Genomic DNA, 19600 nt, shown 5'->3' on the forward strand with positions numbered 1-19600 from the left:
TTCTTAAATTTATTCATTTATATTTATACTATTGGTACTATCTTTATGTCAAACTATACCAATAGTCAGTGGTAGTACATAGCATTACATAGTCATCTTGAATATCTTACTAATATTATAAATGTGAAAATTGGTGTGTTTGTTTGTTTGTTTGTTTGAAGTTCAATCACGCATAAACCACTGGACGGATTGAGCTGAAATTTGGCATGATGATAGCTTACATTCCCGATTAACATATAAAGGCATATTCTTATCTAAAAAATCCTTTCGGGCTCCGCCCCAGTGGCTCTGTAATTCCCCATGTTAACCTTATGAGTATTCATATTTAAAGGGAATTAAAGAATTTAGTCAGCTGTTTCAACTAAAAAGTTGGTTCTATGATATGGAAAAGCATTAATAAGTTATAAGATTTACGAAAGGGTTATAGTAGGGTGCAGCACTATATTTTTTTTGCATTTATGAAAACAGCTAATTTGAACTAAGCAGCAACAAAAAAACTGTGATTCGCAATGAGAACTGTCAAAGTAGGATTGTTTACAGTTATGTTTGTTTTTCATTTCATGAATAATTTGTGATATTTTGCGAATTTTTGATAATTTATTTTTCTCTATTGTTTGGTGAAGTGGTAGAACATTATGGCTATGGTATATGTGTAATACTATAGAATACTGTAAATTTAAAAAAGCAAATTTTATCAAACTGAGTCCTCCCTTATTGCAAACGCAAAGCTTGAGTATAACTGCAATAAGCATTTTATACTTATATTCCAACCCCGTACGATGGACGGGTACTCTGCTAGTTATGAATATGTTTTTAATAAAATTACTAGCTGGCCCGACAGGCGTCGCCCTGTCCTAATTTGGTTTAATGTCAAATGCTCGTTCATTTTCAAGATGAGATCGTTCGCATCGCTTAATCACGTCCTGGTTGAAGTTCGTTTGCTAAGCTCACTCACCTTTTGGTTGGAGCTCGTTCGCTGTGCTCACTCGCCTTCAGGTTAAAGTGAGCTAATGTAAAGGAAATGTTTATTAAAATTTCTAAATAACGGTTGGTTGTATTATAGATTCCCTTACATAAAAACCTTCCTCTGGCACTAAGGAACGCAACAACAAAATAATCATCCGATTCGGTGCACTCGTTCTCGAGTTATGGAATACCATAAAAAGGGACTCATTTTATTTATATAGAGTTTTAATTGGTTTGTTATACCATTGGAAGGAAATAAACAGTTCCATTTCATCTAGACTCTTCAAATCTTTAGAAAAACTAGTTTGAAAAACGCTCATGTCCCAATTGAAGATCTGTGGAATGCTGTCTCTACAAAAACATAGTTTACTTATTTGGGCATATTTTATTGGATAGTATAACCATTGACATGGTTTTTACTTCATAGCCCTGGAATGAACATGTTAATTTTGTTCAAATTCTGTATCGACCAATGGTGTTTTTATTTATGTGAATACTAAACTCTTGGTGACCTAAAGAGTAGTAAGTTTCTTTACATTTTTCCTCGACTAAATTACGTATGTGTATCAACTTTTTGTGTCCTCTACCTCTTCTTATAATGATCAGTCAGGGTGTTTGCTTTTGCTTCTTGTGTCAGTGACCTACACAGGACACACGACGGATATGATCATGATGCCTAAATCGCTACCACTTGCGTCACTGCCTCCTCGATCGTCGTAGACATTGTTACTTCCGGTAGATGTAATAGAAAGTTGACATAATGCTTCCTAGTTTTTGTTCAGATAATTTCATGGTCCATTCTATAAGACTGTGTCAGAAAGGAAGTAGGAAGGACTACAATTTGTCCATGCTTGTCAAGGATAAATATTGGGGGAAAGCAACTTCTTTGTTGATTTTTGTGCAAATAAAACATGTAAAATGTATTATGAGTTTTTAAATAATATAGACCCACATTAAATTTAAAAATTAGTGTAAGTCTAAGAATTAAAACCTTTTACTTGAACCTGTTAAGGCTGGTAAAAACAGAAGAATATACGAAAACAACAAAATATTTAATTTAGTAACAGTTAACAATTAATTATGAGCTGGAGTACTGCTTTATTATCTTGGCCCACTCTTTGGGGTAATGTCGTTGTATGTGGCTCAAAACCCGCTTGATCTGCTCGGTCTCCTTGGGCGAACATTGGGGACAGGCTCCTCGCAGCACCAGCGGGGCGAACGCTGTGAACAACATAGATCACATCAACATCAACAACAACAGCAACAACAACTCTCACTACTAGTGGGGCGAACGCCGTGAACAACATAGATCACATCAACAACAACAACAACAACAGTCTACAACTCTCACTACTAGCGGGGCGAACGCTGTGAACAACATAGATCACATCAACAACAACAACAACAACAGTCTACAACTCTCACTACTAGCGGGGCGAACGCTGTGAACAACATAGATCACATCAACAACAACAACAGTCTACAACTCTCACTACTAGCGGGGTGAACGCTGTGAACAACATAGATCACATCAACAACAACAACAACAACAACAGTCTACAACTCTCAGTACTAGCGGGGCGAACGCTGTGAACAACATAGACCACATCAACAACAACAACAACAACAGTCTACAACTCTCACTACTAGCGGGGTGAACGCTGTGAACAACATAGATCACATCAACAACAACAACAACAACAGTCTACAACTCTCAGTACTAGCGGGGCGAACGCTGTGAACAACATAGATCACATCAACAACAACAACAACAACAGTCTACAACTCTCACTACTAGCGGGGTGAACGCTGTGAACAACATAGATCACATCAACAACAACAACAACAACAACAACAACAACTCTCAGTACTAGCGGGGCGAACGCTGTGAACAACAAAGATCACATCAACATCAACAACAACAACAGTCAACAACTCTCAGCACCAGCGGGGCTAACGCTGTGAACAACAAAGATCACATCAACAACAACAACAGTCAAAAACTCTCAGTACTGGCGCTAAGTCAGTTTTTAGTCTAAAACCGACAACAATGAGATGTGTAATTCTTTAGTCAAACGTATAATCATATGTTAGGAACAACCCTTGGTAGATGCGTCAGTCACATGACGTCATGTCTGGCCCAGAGTCATGTGGTCCACCTTGACCCACATAAAGTGACGTCACTCACACGAACACATAACGGTTACTTCTGTAATTCACTCTCTCGTCACCGTGGGACGGACGTTCCTAACACTGTAGCAGTTGAACCTTCAATGTAATACGTTGGCATACGAAAACTATCTGCATCATGCCTGCCAACTTAGACTGGCTTTCCACGTCGCTGTTTAAAATTATGTTGCAAACTTGATAATAATTGAATTTGTACAAAACAATACTGAAGACTGTGTGAATGTCCAGACCTTATGATAGTATTACATTTTTAACCAAACCAATTAGGCTACTGAATAAAATTTGTAATTAGTAATTAATTATTTTCTGAATACAATAAAATGTAATAAGAAAACGTTTACCCAGTACTTGGTGAGAACACCAAAATATGCATTTGAAATTAATACGAGCACTTTACAATACTATGCTAACATTTCAAAAAAAGAAACAACAACACTCTGGATTTAATTTTTTCAACTTTTTCCCGGGGTCCAAGTAATAAACATGCTAATTACTGTAATTCAGCTATAATAACATTTCTCAACAATTATTATGATTGTAAAGTGTGAATACCGTCATTGTGTTGAGCAACGAACTCAAGAAACACATATTTTCTCCTTTCAAATTACGTTAACTTATTTACATACAATTTTAATGAGTAACCTTTAATGAGTAATTAGTAGACTAAAAATAAAACGTTGTTTTAAAAAGTACATGTTTATATTACTTCTTGAAAGGGGTTGAGTTACCTTGTAGATGTAGATAACCAACTTACTCTCTTGTAGATAATTAATCTAACCAAAATCCATGTTCTAGTAATCTAATAAAATAATTAATTGTGAAGTAATCAGGAAGGCAATAAGAAGATGAAAATAATTTTTCCATCAACAAAAAAGTCTATAACAAATCATAACAATGATTTAGGTTAGTGCGCGATGAAAACGCGAAAACCCTCTGCTATTTTTTGGACTTTTCAAGGAAGCAGAAAAAGATGAATATTGACTCTATGACTTGCTGCAGAGATGAACTTTAGTAGTGGTGAACCCAGAAAGATACCCCACTTTAGACACGTTTTTCCCATGTTATTCTTATGGGGATTATTTTTGGCCACCAAATCCAAAATCCTGATCTTTGTCTGCAAATCCCTATATAATTGTTAAACCTTATTTTTTACTTATACTCTATATATATATATTCTATATTAAGCACAAAAAAAAATCCGTTTATTGACCCATGCATATGTACATGATATAGTAGTGTAAAAACGCTATTCACTGGAGGCGCAGGATCAGGAGCAACCCCCAATTGTACCATAGCACCCCACCATATGTACATGATATAGTAGTGTAAAAACGCTATTCACTGGAGGCGCAGCAGGACGAGCAACCCCCAATTGTACCATAGCACCCCACCATGTGTACACGATATTTTACGTTTTATCTGTTTTGGTTTGAGTATACTGTTGTTGAATTTTAAAAATCTTTTTACTTGATTATGTAGTAGTATAGTTTGTCGCTGCCGTTTTTTTTGGGGTGCGGGGTTTTTGTGCCAGCACTCTCGCCCCATGCCTAATTGCGAGTAAATCTACTATTCCCCTTTCCAGTTGTTTGATATGTTGTCTATATTTCTATTTCAAATACACATCCATTCTCAAAATCGAGCGTGGTTTGTACGCGCTCTCGGCTCACGGCGCGCTTCCTTGGACATCCTTTGCGGAAATCCATGAATTCTGGCTACTTGGGAACCCAAGCCATTTGACATACAACAAATCACCCTTTCTCCTAATTACCTTCTCTACCAAATACATGTCTTTATACTTGGTCTTTAACAACTCCTCTGTATAGAATCCTCCCCTGATTATATTGCCATTTTCATCTTTCAAGATATAAGTCACAGGCTTTGTATTCTTAACTTCTGCTATTGTAAATAGCTCCCCTGTCCAATTTGGGGTATATCCTTTACTAAAAACATGTTTATACTTGGAAATTCTCACACTATCACCTACCTTATATCTTGGCTTTTTAACTTGCACTACTTTATAAGTCAACCTCTCATGCACATATTTACTATTCTTAATACTCACTTGGTTAGGCTTCATTCCTATAGATCTATGCACTTTATTATTATATTTTCGAATTAACTTTGGAAGTAAATCCAACCATTTATAACTCCCCTGAGCACTAAATTCTCTATATAACCAATTCTTTAAAGTTCTCTGAAACCTCTCCACAATTGCAGCCTTAGTTGTAGAAAAAGTGTGATAGTGATTAATATTTAATTCTTTCATTAGTTTGCTAAAATATTGATTAAAAAATTCTTTTCCATTGTCAGATTGAATGTTTTTAACCCCCTTTGGTAGAATGGTTTTAATGGCTTCTGTAACTACCAACCCTGTCTTATTCTTTAGTGGAGCAGCATAAGCTTTTTTAGAAAATGTATCTATTTAAGTTAAGATATATTTAATGCTGGACTTTTAACCATTTTGCCATATCTCAAATAGTTTTCAAGATATAAGTATTTTAAAATAATATTATGTACTTAGAAAATTTCAAGGTGTGCAAACATGTCAAAAAGTCTGGACTTTCTGAAAATTTTCATGATAACTGTTATCTGTGTCCATTAAAAATAATGTTAATTTTTTTTTTTTTATTTTTATGTTGTAATATTGTTTATTATCAAAAATTTACACCCACTATGTGTGCCAGAATTTCAACCGTTTTGCTATATCTCAAGCCGTTTTCGAGATATAAGCGTTTTTTAACAGTTTTATGGACTTAGAAGAATATGAGGTGTACAAAAATGTCAAAAAGTCTAGACTTGAAGATTTTCATAGTAACTTTTATTTGTACCCATATAAAATAATGTTAAATTTTTTTTGGGGAATTTTTGATTTCTTTATGTTGTATTATTGTTTATAATCAAAAGTTGACACCCACTATGTGTGCCAGAATTTCAACGGTTTTGTCGTATTTCAAGTCGTTTTCAAGATATAAGCATTTTAAAACGATATTATGGACTTAAACAGTTTTAGGTGTGCAAAAACACTGTACTATCTTTTGATGATGACAAGAGGCTTATTCTGGAAGATGACATCAATACTCTTGCTCTTAGTCATTATAAAATTGATCAAACATAAATCTATATTTTTTGGCATTATTATTTAGCCTTTCCACGTCTATTATGAAAAAGCCATATTATTTAGTTTTATTCCAACTTTAGAGGAAGAGATCACTAAATTGGTTAAATGAAACGTCATTACTAACATGATTGTTATACACATGTTTTAAAACTTAAATCGTCTTGTCTGGATAATATTAGGAAATTTACATTATCACTTAAATGTTTGTGTACTTTGCTGCAAGATTTACACAAGTAAAAACAGTCAATATTTTTATGTCGACCTTTTGACAAAAATGGTGTAATATTTGGACTATTCATGTCATCAAATACAACAACTGACTGTGACTGTGATGTGAATTTTTGTGCACTTGTGTACTTCATCACACAAATTTCACAATATTTTCACAAATGTTACAGGAATTGTGAATTTCACTGTGATTGTGACTGTGATGTGAATTTACGTGTATTTCGTCACACACATTTCACACAATTTGACACAAATTTCACACAATTTGACACTTATTTCACACAATTTTTATAAATTTCACACAATTTTCACACAATATGACACAAATTTCACAAATTTTGACACATTTCACACAACTATCATGATTTCATATAAAGTAGTGCAAGTTAAAAAGCCAAGATATAAGGTAGGTGATAGTGTGAGAATTTCCAAGTATAAACATGTTTTTAGTAAAGGATATACCCCAAATTGGACAGGGGAGCTATTTACAATAGCAGAAGTTAAGAATACAAAGCCTGTGACTTATATCTTGAAAGATGAAAATGGCAATATAATCAGGGGAGGATTCTATACAGAGGAGTTGTTAAAGACCAAGTATAAAGACATGTATTTGGTAGAGAAGGTAATTAGGAGAAAGGGTGATTTGTTGTATGTCAAATGGCTTGGGTTCCCAAGTAGCCAGAATTCATGGATTTCCGCAAAGGATGTCCAAGGAAGCGCGCCGTGAGCCGAGAGCGCGTACAAACCACGCTCGATTTTGAGAATGGATGTGTATTTGAAATAGAAATATAGACAACATATCAAACAACTGGAAAGGGGAATAGTAGATTTACTCGCAATTAGGCATGGGGCGAGAGTGCTGGCACAAAAACCCCGCACCCCAAAAAAAACGGCAGCGACAAACTATACTACTACATAATCAAGTAAAAAGATTTTTAAAATTCAACAACAGTATACTCAAACCAAAACAGATAAAACGTAAAATATCGTGTACACATGGTGGGGTGCTATGGTACAATTGGGGGTTGCTCGTCCTGCTGCGCCTCCAGTGAATAGCGTTTTTACACTACTATATCATGTACATATGGTGGGGTGCTATGGTACAATTGGGGGTTGCTCCTGATCCTGCGCCTCCAGTGAATAGCGTTTTTACACTACTATATCATGTACATATGCATGGGTCAATAAACGGATTTTTTTTTTGTGCTTAATATAGAATTATATAGAGTATAAGTAAAAAATAAGGTTTAACAATTATATAGGGATTTGCAGACAAAGATCAGGATTTTGGATTTGGTGGCCAAAAATAATCCCCATAAGAATAACATGGGAAAAACGTGTCTAAAGTGGGGTATCTTTCTGGGTTCACCACTACTAACTTTTGATAGTTTTGAACCATGAAAAAGTAGATTTTTATTGCTTATATGGTTCAAAAATGTACAATAGTATTATATCGTTAATACAAATAATTTCAAATCACAATCCTTCAAACAAAAACACAATTTCGGTGGTTACTGTAACGAAATATATTCCTAGCTGATTTAATTTACATGCGCAGACATGTAAATTTGACAGACAAATCACAGATGCAATAACAGTTGTTTTTCATGGTCCTGAAAATATATGAATGTCTTAACTTGATAACACCTATGACAAATTAGACCGACAGTGCTGCGATTAGCATAAGTTCTGGCGTCCCCGCTATGAGTGCCACGGCACTCATAGCGGTGGACGCCAGAACTTATGCTAATCGCAGCCCTGCTGTCGGTGTATATTTCTTTTGTCTTTGAGAACACTCACTCTTGAGACGGCGGCCGACAGGGTCGCACACGCCCTCGCCCAGCGCACACTTGAGTTGACGGTCGAAGTACCTCTTGTCCTTCAGTGCCATGTCGATGGCTTCGTCAGAGACCTCCATCTTGGCGGCCAACACTACAGCGACGCACGCTACCAGTAGTAGAATCACCTGTGAACGGTAGAATCTTCAGTAGTACACTGTAGCTGGGTAATAAGATGAAACGGTGTAGTAACACTTCGGACCAGTAACATTTCGGCCAAACTCAAATTTCTTAGAAAAACAGTTACACTTCGTCTCCTTCGCGTGACAGATGATTAGCTAATGGAGGAACATTTGGGCTCAAAGAAAAATTGCCAAGGGTTGAGGAAGCTGCAACCTTCTAGTAACCTAATCTAACCTAACCTAGCGTAACCTAACCTAACCTGACCTGACAACCTAACCCAACCTAACCTGACCTGACATAACCAAACAGAACCAATTTGAAATCTAATGCCTTTTGTTAAATTTCTAAGTGTCGTTAGTTTTTTAATATCCACCCAAATATTCGGTAAAGACCTGTAAACTATTTTTTGAGATGAAGTTTTACCATAGTACTTAATCTATGGTTTTACTAATGAGAGGGTAAAGACACAGACAATATAATACTTTAACCTTAACCTTAACATTAACCTTAACTTAACCTTAACTTTAACATTAAAGTATTATATTGTCTGTGGTAAAGAGTTGGACCGCAGGCCACATCTGAAGATTTCGGGCCGAAATGTTTCTTGGGCCGAAGTGTTACGCCAGGGATGGAACCAAAGGTCAATATCCAAAACTCACTGTTGAAGCAACGTTTTTCTCTCCAGCTTTAAAGTCGTAGTTGTACAAATGTTCTGCATTTTCCAGAACCATTTCCAATGATAAAACCATCGCTTTACCCATAACTGCTCCACCTTTTTGCCTATATATACAATATCTATTTCATACAACCATGATTGGAGATCTCATACCTTAACTGACCGTGCAAATGTGCCAAAAATAACGTGTAAATGTGTTATTTTGTCATACAACAACACAATGTGAAAAGAACGGTCTCCAGTCATGCATTCGGTTGATTGCTGCAAGCACACATGGGAATAACTCCAAGATGATGCAAGTATTGCGATGATCCATACAGGACCTTGATGAACAGTCTATTCACGTATTTTACACTTCAAGGCTGCTTTGGCTTAAATTTATTGAAATTCACCTTGCAGGTTCAGTAAGACGATTTGCAAGCGATTTCAACACAAAGAGTTCGACAATCGTAAAAACAAGGCTTGCGATTGTAAAAGCTATAAACTCTTACATAGAGTCATTCTGCTGTAATGTTCCTTATCGCCTTGGTGATTCTATGGAGTTAATTTACTTTTCTGGTTACACCAACGATTTTCTAGTGACTGATAATGGTATTTGTTAAGATTTTTAGCATGACTACATTCTAGGATGACTAATTTTTGCATACTTATCAAACTAGCTGTTACCCATGGGCTTCACCCCGTTTGACTTCATAAAACTATTGATTGGCCAAGTTAAGCTGAAATAAACAAAACAAAAACAAAAACAAAACAGTTATACAAATTAATAATCACACCTGATTTTAATAAGGTAACAAATTGAAAGGATGACAAATAAATAAGTACGGCTGAGGTATTTTTTACATTAGGTATATGGAAAGTCCCATTTAGAAAGGAATTACGACCTTAAAGGGCAATTTATGAAATAATCGGTAGTTTGGCGCAAGGTTTCTCGTCACGACGAAAATTTAACGGATATGGTTTATGGGGGTGTGACTTGCAGTTTTCTCAAAAATTCATGGATACTTTGGGATTTATATATGGATGTCAGAATCAGATACCCTACTATACGCTGTTAGGTGCCAAACTACAACTATTACAGTACCGGTACCAACATAGCAAAAAACACAAAAGTACTAATAATTTCTGTATTGCAATTAATTAGGTTTCCAACTACTAAGTAATTTAATACTACATGGTGTCCATATTTTAGCGAATTTCCCTATAGGGAAGTAGCTATTACCGTAGGTCTCATGGTAAGACCTAAGCCCGGGACCGATTTACTTTTTCATTTTGATGTCCCCAGAGGCCAAAAACACCATTCGTTCAAATTTATATATATATATATATATATATAAATATATATATATATATATATATATCTATATATATAAAAGGCAAAGCCCTCACTGACTGACTGACTGACTGACTGACTCACTCACTCACTCACTCATCACTAATTCTCCCACTTCCCACTTACCTAGGAGGCTGAAATTTGGTACACTGATTCTTTAGGCATTAAATAGGAAAACTAAGTGGTTTTCATTCTGATCGGACTCTCGGGCTCCGCCCCAGTGGCTCTGGAGTTTCCCATTTTAACCTTATGGTTTTTCATATTTAAAAGGAATTAATGAATCTTAACAGCTGTTTAAATTAAACAAGTTAGTTCTGTTCTATGATGTTCAATAGCATTAAAGTTACAAGGATTACCAACAGGGTGCAGCACTATTATTTCTTTTACATTTTATGGACAACAGCTAATTTGCAACCAAAAGGTGAGTGAGCGTAGCGAACGAACTTCAACCTGGAGGCGAGTTAGCGTAGCGAACGAGCTAACCTGAAGGCAAGTGAGCGCAGCGAACGAGCTCCAACCTAAATGCCATTGAGGACGTGATTGAGCCATGCGAACGAGCTCACTTATAAAGTTAAACGGGGCAAAGCCCGCGGGTACAGCTATATATATATATGTGTGTGTCCATCCGCACGATAACTTGAGTAATTTTTGTCCGATTTTGATAAAATTTGGTTTGAAGGTGTAAGGCGGGATAAACTTGAATGAGTTCGCGAACCAGCATGATCGGACTATGGGAACGGGGGTTTATGGGGGGTTTTATGGGGTAAAAATAGGTTTTTCCCATTTTTGACCCTAAAAACACAAAATTTCACAATTTCTTTTCAAACCATTTTGTAGAGCTTAAAAAAACAAATAATTTAGTATATTGAAGCGTTATTATGCGCCTAATTGTTACGGAAAAAATGCAAAAAAATTGTAATTTTAAAATTCCCATGTTATTCTTATGGAGAATAAGTCAACTGTTGTAGTTTGCTTGTTTATGAACATATTTTGATCAAATTTGGAAAATACATTAATTTCTTACTAAACCACAGTACCTTTTAATATTTTACATTAAAAAAAACTTTTTACCCTCCCTGTTGCAGCAAACCTAAGTACTCATTAAATTAATTCTGTTTAAATTGGGAATAAATGTGATATTTTTAAGGAGACATTTTAGTTAAAATCCAATCAGGCAGATGGAAATTCGCTAAGTCTGCAGGTTTGCTGCGGCGGGGGTATTTGAATACAATATTAATGTTGCATCTGAATGACAGGTTGAACAAATGTTTGTTTATACAAACTTTTTAATACAAGTTAGTCGATGCTGACATATACGTCGATGGAACAGCAGAAGATAATAGTATCTGGTTAATTAAATTACGAAGAATCTATTGCTTTTTTACAGTTTTAAACCCCCCCCCCCCATCAACAATTGAAGAAACACTTTAGGGTTATTTAGTTTTTATGTGTACAAAGTCAGTAGAATCCGAGTCGAGTTTGCATTAGCTATTCTTTCACAGTGAACCTAACAGTACGAACTACGTGGTTTGGACATTGTTCAAATGATGCAATGACATTATGCGACTGTACCTGACATATTTTCTTACTTGGAACAATATTGTGGGTGTGACGACAAAAATATATTATACAGCCATACTACTCCTACTACACCCACTTTGATGTTTTTGTAACACTACTCTGACTATATAACAAAGTCACTGTTAGCTTTATTTAATACTGTATGTATTAACCATTGACGGTTGTTGATTATGTAGTCTAAAGTACTGTAGGTGGAGAATTATTGATACATTTGCAAAATAAAAAAAACTAGGTAATATTTATTTTAGTGGAAGATAATATATTTAATTAAGTGTGTTCCAGTATTGACTTTGAATGTTGCAAGTAAACTAATCGTCATATTATATACAGTTTTTGCCTGTTTTATGTGTGTTTCATGTTGGTGATTTTTAGAGTGCCCTGATCGTCTAAATGTTTATTTGTTTACATCATACTACACAGAAACAGGCACTTTTCCATCCGTATTGATAGGCTGGAAAGTTGTACTTTGCCGTTCCTACACACGGAAAATTAACGTCATGTATTTTTACCGTGCAATTAGTCAGCTGATGAAATAAACAGCTAATACCAACGGCCTTTTTTATTTTCTGAAATATAATTCATACGTTCAGGAGGAGATTTGCAAAACAAAAGCAGGAGTCTAGTACAGTATAAGAGCTTCGCTCCGCTCAAACAATATTATAATTTATGTTATGCCCTAAATAAATTGTGTTATGAGTTTAAAATGTACTAAACTTTCTGTGTAGTATGATGTAAAGTATCGTAGGCTACAACATAAATGTCAGCCTGTTAAAAACAAATTATACTATTAACATTAAATACAACTAGACAATGATAATATACTCCCTAGAACCATTTTTGATAAGCCCACGACGTAGCTACAATGATGCAAGCGGTCCATTCTCCATTCACCATTGAATGTGTCCTTTCTTTAACAATCAACTGTCACTTCCGCGCTCTTATTCTTGTTGACTAGCTGTCATCTCTTCAGCTTTTACATGTCAGAATGGATACAATATTTTTGTTTTATGATTATGATTTTTCGAGAAGCCTCAAAATCTCTCACACACAACACTCATTGCTAATATAAAAAGAGATTGTTTTAACCTCACAGCAAAGCGCCAATCAATCGTGTTACGGAATCATCAAATCGCTTAAATTCTTTGGTTTAATTAAATTTACTTGGTTTTAGTAAATGCGTTTCTTGAATAGCTAAAACTGAAGTTTAGTTAGTTTACCTCTTCAAATTAGGCTTCATTCAAGTTTTCAATTATTGTATAAAACAATTTTTACTGTATCATGTATTTTTTTCGTAAACCTAAAACATTTTTTTGTTTGCAGGATTTGTGTTCCCAGCGTTTAAGTCCCGCGCCTCGACTTCTATAGACCGGGCGCTTTCGCAACTTTATTTATATAAAAAGGACTTGATAAAAAATCCAATCAGATTAGGACATTGGCTACATATACGTAGTCCAATGTATTATTACATTGTTTGTTTACTACCAAACTTATTGAAAGGAATAACGTATCTAAGCACCCAGTAGTTACCACGATTTTTACTTAAACTTTATGTGTTCGTAAGTCTCGGTCAAAAGGTATGAACATATTTTCGGTTAATTAACTGCATATACTTAACTTTTACCTGAACACCCTGTAATTCAGCTCCTTAAAATAACAATAAAATCAAGCTAGGATATAAGCATATATGGATATAAGCAAAAGTATTGGCGATTCCTGTACAGAGTGAACTGAACGCATGTATATAAATTAATACGTTGTGTTTGAAAACCACTATATTTTACCTATTGACAATTTCATATCTAGACTCAAAACGTATGAGGGAGTAAAGATCAAAAATATAATACCATTTCGATATTATCATAATTTCATACTAAATATCAAGAGAAAATCAGCTTGACATTATTTAGTATGAAATTATGATAGTATCGAAATGTAATGTAATTTAATACCAGTTTGATGTCCACGATCTGTAATGTTTTGAGAAGTGAATATTGTATGAGACTTATTAAATTTATGTTGCACTTTTCAATTTGCAAAATAAAAATTGTGATACAGCATCAAATGTGTTTGCAGATGTAGGACGAAAAATTATTGTTATTTGAAAGTTTTAGAATAACCTTTGGAGCATTCCCTTGATATAAATAAACACGATTCCGTCTCACACATATATAATATATTACATTACTTTACAATATTCTCAACATGTAATATACAAATTTGACGAAAAAAAACTAGGTGCAAACTGTTGAGATGCTCTACCAATTAATGCCAATATTCTGTGTTAAGTGATAAATCTGTATCCAATAGTCAATGCTAATATTTAACCCAATACACTAGTACCCTCTGGTGAGATGGTTCTGAACTTAATATATTTTCTTGGCTTCAAATTTTTAAATTTTATGGGAAGTCTATTCTATGTATAGTCAACGGTTGCAGGTACAAACCATTATGTGCTTCACCAGTAGCATTGGCGTTTAAAAACTTAAATTTTTAAATATATCAATCCCGACTGAAAATGTAAACAAATATATTACTACGTTACTTTATTAATTGTATTTTGTATGTATAAATATCATCAATTTAATAAAGTAAAGTTGTAAATTATTTGTTTATATTTCTGTATGGATAAAAATTACAAGAGCTATAATTAAAAAATTGAAGAGTTGTTGAAAAAAATCAAAAATATTGTTTTAATACTTGCTTAACTTTATAATATAACTCTGTTCACTTTATAAGATCATACTTCAATAAAGTAATGCACAAATTTTGTGCTTACAGTGTTTTAAGATAACATGTATTTGTATGAGCACATCGTTGAATAAAGTGATTAGACCAAATATTAACCTTGTGATAAAAACTTTAAAAAAATACAAAAACGGTGCAGCAATAGAAATTGAATAAAATATTAATGAATGCACTTTAAAAAAATACGACACTGTCAAGACAAAAATCAACAATGTTAATTTCTTTAATGAAACTTAGCCGAATGTATTTACAAATTACTAGAACCTAACCAACAATATTTTTTTTATTTATGAAAACAGGTGATTACCTTAACTGTTGCAGCCATGTTGTATCTCGGTCACTTCAGAGCAGACTGGAGTGAAAGTGAAGAGCGAAAGCTCAGGAGACTCCCACTCCAGCTGTTATACAATATTGTGCGTCATACATCAGCTGTGCCTCTGGGGCAGACCACTTATTCTTAACATATACAAGATGAATATGTCTAAGTGCAACATCATGTGATGAACTGGTGCGATACGTCACTGAGCTTATTTTGGACGGGGAAATGATGTTTAGTCCTCCTTGGGAAATGGTGATGGACGGTCTTCAATTTCAAAGTTTTAGGTGTGAAGTCACAAGAATACTATAAATACTGTGATAGATGAGACTGTCAATGGGTGACTCATGGGTTCGACCAACTCTCAATCATTCAAGTCTGGTGTAAACACTGAAATTTAGTGGTGTCAACCATTGCTTCAGATATTCCACGAATATTAGAACAGAAACGGTGCGGATCAAAAATATAAACAAATGACGTCACTGTCCCGAATGTCTATACTGTCTATACTAATAATATGCAATGTACAGACTTCTCTATTTTCACCACACACGGTAAATAAAACATGTGAATAGAATTTGTTTGGATTTTCTGTTTATATTTTGTTATTTTCTCACCAGCATAGCAACCTATAAGGCCCGTATTATTATTTTTTTTTAATTTCAAATTCATTTTTCGCGCTTATTTTTGAGCCTATTTAAATTTATAGAAAGATTCTGCACATCTACAGGAAAATATCATTCATTTGGTACCAACCGCGTGTAATTCGGTCCAGTAGTATGGCCAGGCTAGCTGGCGTAAGTTTTGCAAAACTTGTTTAGTATATAAGATTCATAAACTTTCAAATTTTAATCTCGATTTATATTCACGAAATAACCAATAAGAAAAACGCTTCGACTAGTCTGCATGCTAGAACATTCGAGTTATTTCCCAATATTTGAGAAAGTTACACAATCGTTTCTAATGTTCCAAACAATATTATGTTTATTATTTTAGTAATATGAAATGCTTGTAGCATTTTTCCCTGTTCACGAATTTTCTAAAGGGCGTAAACTTCAACCCTAATACTTTAAAAGTACTTATTTTAGGTTGAAAAAATGAGAGCCTTTTCATGGAGAAGACTTAAACGGTTACCATACCGTCTGGACTCTAGAGGTTTTGCGAGTGAGGGCTAATGGTTCCCAACTTAAAATAACGGAGAATAAGCTACAGAAGCTTTTGGGAAATTAAAGATAGAGAAATGAAAAATCAAGAGCTTTTAAAAGTGATCGATCTACCTCCCTTGATCCTACGGCCATTTTTGGCACCCTCGGAAGGGAAGGGTTTTATAAATATACAATTTATAATAGCTTTTACTAATGTAAGGTTTCTGCAGATTAAACAGTTCTCTAGGGCACATTATAGTGTGCTCCTTATCAGACTTCCAGAGTCGAGTCATTTCTCCCTAGAAACTTCAGTGAAGAAGCATTGGTAAGAAGACTTTACGATCTTCGTAAGAAGACTACCAAAAATTGTTATCTTGTCAATAATTTTCGCCATATTGGTAAGAATACCCATCTTGGTAAGAAACTTTACCATATTGGTAAGAAGACTTTACTATCTTAGTAAGAAGATTACCAATCTGTGACCACAAACTTCTGGTCCATCTTGCAGGATTTCCCACTTAAAAGCGTGATTCTCTTAACCCATCATTAAAATCTCCCCGACAAGAAATGTGAACTTATTAATGTCGAATAACACTTTTTCTCCACAGGTGTTTCTTCAGATATACAATAATGGTGAACTGTAGAGTGTGAACTGTGAGAGTGTTGTGACTATGGTGAGTGGAGTGTGTCCAGTGGCTAGTGGCAAGTGGCGTGTGTACAGTATTGACGAGGTGCGATGGCGCCTAGATAACACCAGATTAGCGTGTTTAGCATACAGCGGCACGCCACTGTCCACCTCCGGTCAAACCACTCAGCAATACTGCCACTGCCACACACTACTGTATACTCCACACACTACAATACCACCACACAGTATTGACGAGGTGCGATGGCACCTAGATAACACCAGATTAGCGTGTTTAGCATACAGCGGCACGCCACTGTCCACCTCCGGTCAAACCACTCAGCAATACTGCCATTGCCACACACTACTGTATACTCCACACACTTTTTGTTGATAAAAAAACTAAGGATTACCGTGGGGGAAAACCATGACCTATAACAAATAAGATATTGAAAAGAGCCGGAAGAGTCCAAAGTTCATTCCTCGTTTTGTAGTCTACAAACCTGGAATCTTTTGATATTGTATATAGCTCGAGAGACACCTCACCACAGCCTTGCTGATGGTTGGTTTATGATTTTTTTAGTCAAAAGTATGGAATGGTTATTGGCCCCGAAATTGGAACTAACACCGACTTAACCGATTTAAGAATCGGTTAGAAGCCCATCCGCTACGGAAGTAGCGCTCTCAACTCTCAGTGAATGATATGGGTAACTTAACTACTTCCTTGTGGAGTGATCTCTCCCGGATCTCCAGCGGCCGAAGACCCATCTGGTGGTTGGAGGTCGACCTCTTTCCCTTCAGCCTCAGCCTCCTGGTATCTCTTCTCCAAGTTGACTTTTCACTAGGTACTGGTTTTTAGTTTCCTCCTCTCAAGTCGTATAGTGACTATACAGTCACAGACAATTGTCTTGATCCACTATGCTCTTGGTGGGTCGGCAGTTTAATTGAGGTCAGGGAGGGAGTATATTGAATTGAGTTTCATCAGCCCCTTTCTTATGGTTTTCAGGGATGGTTATGAGTTATGAGTCTCTCAGTAGGATTACGTGGATTTTCGAGCCTTAATCAACATATAGCTCATCAAATAGAATACTGGCACAACTTGAAGTACTGTAAGCTACTTCTCAGGAGAAGCAAAACAGACTTTATCGTTACTGGATTTCAATCAAACATCCTTTAAAAATTCATTTAAGAAATAGTTGACATATTACGTCCAAATCTTCACAACCAAGGTTTTTTGTCCTGCTAGACACGAGCCCGGAACTGTTTTATTCACATTATTTCAGGCTAGACCTAGGGGCTGTGGCATCATCACATAGATAAAATACATTGGTGATTTGGTGGGATTTGAACACAGACCTTAGGGACCAAAGTCCCGCTCACTACCAATAGACCTGCTCGCTCCTCTCACATCCAAGGTAGCGTCATTGGTGTAAATCGGATTCTGTCAGTCAATGGTGGTTCAACTAACATAATTTTTCTTTTCAGATCATTTCTATGCTGATAGCTGCACACGTCCTTAAGGTAGCTGCTACATGTACTCGTATTACAGCTTCACTGCTGCAGGTTTTGGAAAACGGGAAGTTGATGTACAGTTGATGCACTGACTAACACTTCTCAGACAATAGTTTTGGAATTTCTCGAGGCATCCATGGGAGTTCCACATGGTAATTTATCAACCGCTCCACTGGGACCAGTTGAATTAATTGTCTTATCCCCATCCTGCAAACAGTCAAGAATTACTGACGGATGTCGTTGATAATGCCCTGCAATAGAGTCATACCACAAGTTATACAAATATGATGGGCTTTCGTCGTAATAATATTAAGTCTATAGCCAAAGTCAGGAGTATGTACATACAAAATTATCAACTGTATTGAGAGGATTTTTATTGCCTCGACCCATTGCTTTACACATTTTCTTAGACCCCGTTTATGCACCAAGAGCGGGAGCGGGGCGATAGCGGGCCCGCTCCCGCTATGAATGGAGCTGTTTATGCACGAAGAGCGATAGCGGTAGCGGTTGGTTAAAGGAGAATGGAAGGGGGACACAGTCTTGCCAACTCAAACTCTGCCAAATAATGAACACAACTATTTGTCCTAAGTGCACGTGGGTCAAGTTGGCAACCCTGGCTTCAGCCGCTCCCGCTCCCGCCGTGCATAAACACTCCCATTTGACTCAATGTAGTTGAAAACCGCTCTATCCCAAGCAACCGCTGCGATTTCTAACTACACAGCGGGCGAATTAGAAACCGCAGCGGGAGGTCAACCGCTATCGCTATCGCTCTTGGTGCATAAACAGCCCCATTTAACTCAATGGTGTTAGAAATCGCTCCCGCTGTCGCTACCGCTCCCGCTCTTGGTGCATAAACGGGGCCTTTAGGTGAGTCGCTTGCTATAACCAACTGCAACGAATACGGTTTTTTAGCTAAGTGAGAGAAATCAATTACACAAATGGAAATATAATTGTACAAAATCGTTACTGATAAAATTGGTGCCGCTTTACTACTATTCATAAGCTACAATATAACATGAGTTTGAATAACTAACTTCGGACTAGAAAAAACTTTGACCAACGTTTGGGATGGGTAGCAGCAATTCATCTTAGAAACAAGCTTCAATCTAAGACTTTTATAATAATATGGTTTGTCTCCCTATTTGGGGGTAACATTCGCAATACAGCGATTTACTCTCAAAAAATCGTCAAAAAGGGTAGACTT

The 19600-nt window shown here is 35.9% G+C and overlaps 1 protein-coding gene across 1 annotated transcript; it reads right to left on the reverse strand.

Moving 5' to 3' along the window:
* Nucleotides 1-1999: 1999 nt before the first annotated feature.
* On the reverse strand, nt 2000-15191 carry LOC129002432 (ejaculatory bulb-specific protein 3-like). The gene is made up of 3 exons (XM_054430227.1): nt 15106-15191; nt 8303-8468; nt 2000-2187 (listed from the first exon to the last, which is right to left on the reverse strand). Exons 1-3 carry the CDS (start codon nt 15121-15123, stop codon nt 2045-2047), a joined length of 327 nt encoding a protein of 108 aa, XP_054286202.1. The 5' UTR covers nt 15124-15191; the 3' UTR covers nt 2000-2044.
* Between the last annotated feature and the right edge of the window lie 4409 nt (nt 15192-19600).

Source organism: Macrosteles quadrilineatus, unplaced genomic scaffold (assembly GCF_028750875.1).
Source record: "Macrosteles quadrilineatus isolate MER2022 unplaced genomic scaffold, UCM_ALF_1.0 Scaffold_9__3_contigs__length_116548681, whole genome shotgun sequence".
Taxonomy (NCBI): Eukaryota; Metazoa; Arthropoda; class Insecta; order Hemiptera; family Cicadellidae; genus Macrosteles; species Macrosteles quadrilineatus.